Source organism: Fulmarus glacialis, unplaced genomic scaffold (genome assembly GCF_000690835.1).
Source record: "Fulmarus glacialis isolate BGI_N327 unplaced genomic scaffold, ASM69083v1 scaffold40381, whole genome shotgun sequence".
Classification (NCBI taxonomy): Eukaryota; Metazoa; Chordata; class Aves; order Procellariiformes; family Procellariidae; genus Fulmarus; species Fulmarus glacialis.
In genome coordinates this window covers 23,705-28,233 of record NW_009195401.1, presented here as the reverse complement: position 1 = coordinate 28,233, position 4,529 = coordinate 23,705, and the positions used below count along the sequence as shown (strand labels likewise).

General features: G+C 44.2%; 1 protein-coding gene across 1 annotated transcript in view; it reads left to right on the top strand.

The window, feature by feature from the left end:
* Nucleotides 1–1,826: 1,826 nt before the first annotated feature.
* Nucleotides 1,827–4,529, top strand: part of SLX4 (SLX4 structure-specific endonuclease subunit) — a 22,491-nt gene continuing 19,788 nt past the window's right edge. Inside the window, 3 exon segments of the mRNA XM_009588080.1 lie at nt 1,827–2,196; nt 3,395–3,658; nt 4,486–4,528. Coding sequence (XP_009586375.1) covers nt 1,827–2,196; nt 3,395–3,658; nt 4,486–4,528 — 677 coding nt within the window.

Below are 4,529 nucleotides of genomic sequence, written 5' to 3'. Positions count from 1 at the left end.
TCTGTTTCAAAGTTTAATATCAGGAACTCACCATAAATAGTATGACAGTACAGATGTGTCTGTGAGAGGTATTTAAAGCCGTGCAGGATGTGAGATTCTGTTTTTCTCCACATGCTGTCTCCTACTTAGAAGAAAATGGTCAATTTACAATGATAACTCCACCAAGATTCTGTCCAGGAAAATTAAATTTATGAACTGGCTACATAAAACTTCAGTTTCTCTCTAACAGAAAATTACTCCAAGATTCACAGCAAAATCCTCTGCTGGTTTGGGAGCCTGAGTTTAAAATAAATAAATCCATTAACATCTGTAATTGCTTATAGGAAAGGCTGACCCATGAAGTGTGTAACCAGCATTCCTTGGCCTCGCATGTCTGCAGCCAAGCCATTTGAGAAAACAATCTCGCATGTGTTTTTCCTGCTTTTTGAGTCTTTCTATGCCCAGAGCTTACTGGAGAAACTGAACCACAGCTGCTGCCATTCCAAGTGAAACACTCTGGTTTGGGCTTGAAAGAAATAGGTTTTGGGAGCAATATAAAACGTCTGGTAAAATAGCCAGAACCATAGTGAACTTAGGACTAGGAAGAAGAGGACAATCAAAATGTCTAAGAATAGAGATCTAGTTTTAATGTTGCCTGGGGGTTGATGGCATTTCCATCTGGACATTGTACCTAGTGCTGTTCCAAGTAATCCCTAGCTAGTACTGCTGTTCTTACTGTAGCTGAAAAGATGAAGAAACTCATTTAAAAATATCGTTTGTTTAGTCTGTTTACCTTGTGTATTTGACAGCAGTTTGTGAAACATGGTCAGTGCCATAGTTTATTGAATACTCGGAGGAAGAGTTCAGATTAGTTAGCCGGAGAGCTAATCCTGAAAGTGAGCAGCCAAGGTAAGAGGTAAGAGGAGAGAAAGGGTGAACATGTTTGATAGAGTTGTTCTCAGACTTGTCCCAGAAACCCTTCTGAAATGCTAGAAACTGCCTTTATTTACTTCTCAAAATGAGATCGGACTCTCCTCTTTAAAGCTGCTGTGTCGTAAAGCAGAATTTTACACTCTAGAATAGCTGCTTGATCTGAAGGACGTTTGTTTTTTTCTCTCCCCTGCTGCATTCCCTGGTCTTGTGTTATATAAATGTAAGTATGAATGCATATAAAAAAAGGACAGTCTCAAATCGTGAGCTCCAGGACAAAAGCCTACCCAGTATCAGAGATCTGTTTTGAAAGCTTTCCTCTTCTTTCCTAATGTGGCTTGTGCATCTCTGTAGTACAATTATAGTGATAGTGGTTTGGGTCAATACGTGCTTTTTCTAATCTTACTATTTTATACAAATGCTCTCCTCCTTCAAAGTTCTACCCCAGCCCTGTCCCACAGTGCATCTGCATATACCATCCTACATAATCACCTTTTTTTATTTCTTTATTTAAGGGCTTTATTAAGTGTCTTTCTGAAGCCCTATAGCATGTCACGAAGATCCTGTGCGTGCTCTGTACGAACTGAGGTGCTTAACTTATGATCTAGAGACCTCTGAAGAACCAACTTTTCGATGCATTATGTGTGAAAGCAGGTGGGGTCCTTGGAGAGAGAATGTGCTCTACTAAATGGCTGTGAGTTAAGTGTGGAAGAATGAACTGTCAGAACAGCAGAGAAGTGCCCACTGTGTTGACCTCACTGAAGCCTGGAGAATGGAGATCTCTGAGGTGGTGGAAGGGACTTGTTGAAAATTGCAGGTCGTGGAGGATGCAAACCTGAACCGACTCTGGTATCTTCCCCTGCCTTCCCGTCCTCACAGTGTCGTTAGGCCACAGTATTACTGGAACCTGCAGGCCAATGGATGAACAGGACAATGATTTTAAAGAGTTGTGGGCCAATCTTTTGGGCAGAGCGAAGAAAAAAGCTGGGGATGCTGAGGCAGCGAAGAGGGCTCAGAACAGGTCAAAGAGCACTGCACCAAGAACCAAATTAAGAAGAGGGAAAGCTGCTGCTAAGAGCCAAAACCATCATTGCTTACCAGCAGTGAAGGAAACAAACTTGCCTCAAGATTTGGGTCCAAAGGAACAAACATTGGTGCACAAAGAAGATGGTGACGCTGTGGCCTGTAGTAGTGGTGAAACTGCACAAGGGGATGGAAGGAGAAACCCTTTCCCTGCCAGCCAGCTGAGTACAGTGACCAGTGAGTGTAGCCAGAGGACCCTGACAGGTGAGTGAACCGAAATCTTTCACACAGAAAATAGGCTAGGACCGAAAACATTCTGTAGTTCAGTGGAGCTCTTCAGAAGTCCACCTGGAGGGGACGTATAGCAGCACTGATCGAAGCAGACTTGCATCTTGTGTTTCCATCTACACTTAGCTACTTAGGCTTATCTAGGGGTTTAACCTAGGAGCGCGTTCTGTGCCACAGGCAGGCAGAAGATGTCCTTCAGTAAGGTGAACCCTTGGTACAAAGTGATGTGTTAGGGAGTCATTATTCACTGCTTTTTGCAATATCAGGACTGAGAAAAACACCCTCAAATCATCTAGAAGCAAGCTTAGAATATATTGAGGTGCTTTTTCACCCAGTGCGTCATTGTATTGTGAAATATATTGCCACTGGATGTTGTCAAGGCCAAAAATATAAACGAGTTAAGAAAGGTGTTGGATTAATTCATAAAGGATTAGTCCTTCAGTGGTTATTAAACATGATGACCAGACTGCAGTCACCAGTGCAGGAAGTCCTTAAACTGATAAATAAGGTCAGCCAGGAGAAGGATTATTTTGTACCTGTCCTGTCCTGATCAACCCTTTCTTAAGTATGTGTTGCTGACTGCGCTCAGAGACCAGATACTGGGCTGGCGAGATCTGTGGGCCCATCTTGCGTGCTGCCCATATCCACAGGATACCTCAAGGAGAGCAGTGGTATGCCGAGGTGTTAGTCTGGCATTGCCTCTGCCTCCTGCTTGTTACTACCTCTCTTTGGGAACTCCAGGTTCCTTCAGCTCAGAGCCTGACAGTTCGAGTCACAGGTAGGGTTTGGAGATCAAACAGCGAAGAACAGCAGGAACCACGGGACATCCCGCAGTGGGAACGCTGGGGAGAGCGGGGCTGTAGGGCTGCCTTGCTTGTTGCTCCTGCTAGTGACCTTCAGGCAAGGCCTTCCTTAATATTCCTTCCTCTAAAAGGGATATAGAAATATCTAAACTCCACTGTAGCACAGAAGCCTGATACTGTTACTGTGGTTATCAAGTATAAAGTCATGTAATAGCTAAACAAATTGTTCACTTCTTCCTCTAAGAATGGCTGTTGCAAAACTGAGCCTGGCTTAGGCTGCTGTTGGGGACGGCTTCCAAGCAGCAAGCTTGGCAGCTCAGCTATGCGTTTAAAACTGACCGGTAAAGCTCTGGTGTTTTCTCCCCCTCTAGTAAATACTCTGAGTGGCTGTTCCCAGACTACATTATCCTTCCATCCTACTACACAGCCAGGAACCTGCTCTTCACCCACCTCAAAGATACCGCCGCTCGCAGGGTCGAAGATGCGGGTAGCAGAGCTGGTAGTGGAGAGAATGCAGCAGTTCAAGAGAGTGGCACCTGAGCAGCTAAAACACAGCACAGATGATAGCTTGCCAAAGTCTGTAGCCAGCGGGGATTTCCCTGACGAAAGCCAGGAGCAGAACCCATCAGAGAATGGTACGTTTCTCCTGTTAGCTCTTGTACATGCAGAAAGAGTGCACGTACAGAATGTTGCACGTGCAGAATGGTTGCATGAGAAGCAGTCCAGATTCCTGGGCTTTGTTCCCAGCTAGCCTAGTGGCTCAGTGTGCAGCACTGAATAAATCACTCCAGATCGCTGAGAAAACTTGCTTTCTCTATTGTTAAAGGACTATCCGTACTTTTCTCTCAGCTCTTCTCTGAGGCTGAATTAACCTTATGCTTGATTCTGGATGGATAATTGTCTTCTTGGAAACAGGTTGAAATTCCAACAGGATTGGTGAACTTTGTCATCCTTCCCTTGGGACAGCGTTAAGTAGCTGTTAGGTAAATATGACTCTTAGGTAGCCCCCATCTTTGGTAGATCTCCAAGCACTCTGTAAGGCAATATGTTCCATGCAGATGAATTGAATTCACAGCAATTTTACTCTGGTTTGGTTCTTTATAAGTCAACGCCCTATTGGTTCTGTATGGACATGAAAATCTGCTGTCCTTTAATATGTGGTGTATAAGACCCCATGTTCTCCCCAGGAGCTATAGCCAAAACTTACCCTTCATTTGGCTCTGACATGTGATGTACTGCGAACGAATTGCCGCCACCTGCTCCCAGGGTAGTGCAGGCCTGTAGGGTTTAAAGTGCAGTTTGTACATTTCCGTGTGAGAAATCAAATGTGAAGATGCAAGAGAAAGTTTGCAATTAATTCTTATGTATCTAACAAACTAATAATGAGAAGTATAACAGTTCTATGCCTTTCATACAGGATTCTTAGTTTTCTATCTTAGATCGTGTCTCCCTTCTTTGCCAGATACCCGCCATCTTCCATCCATGGAGCATGACAGTGCTCTGGCT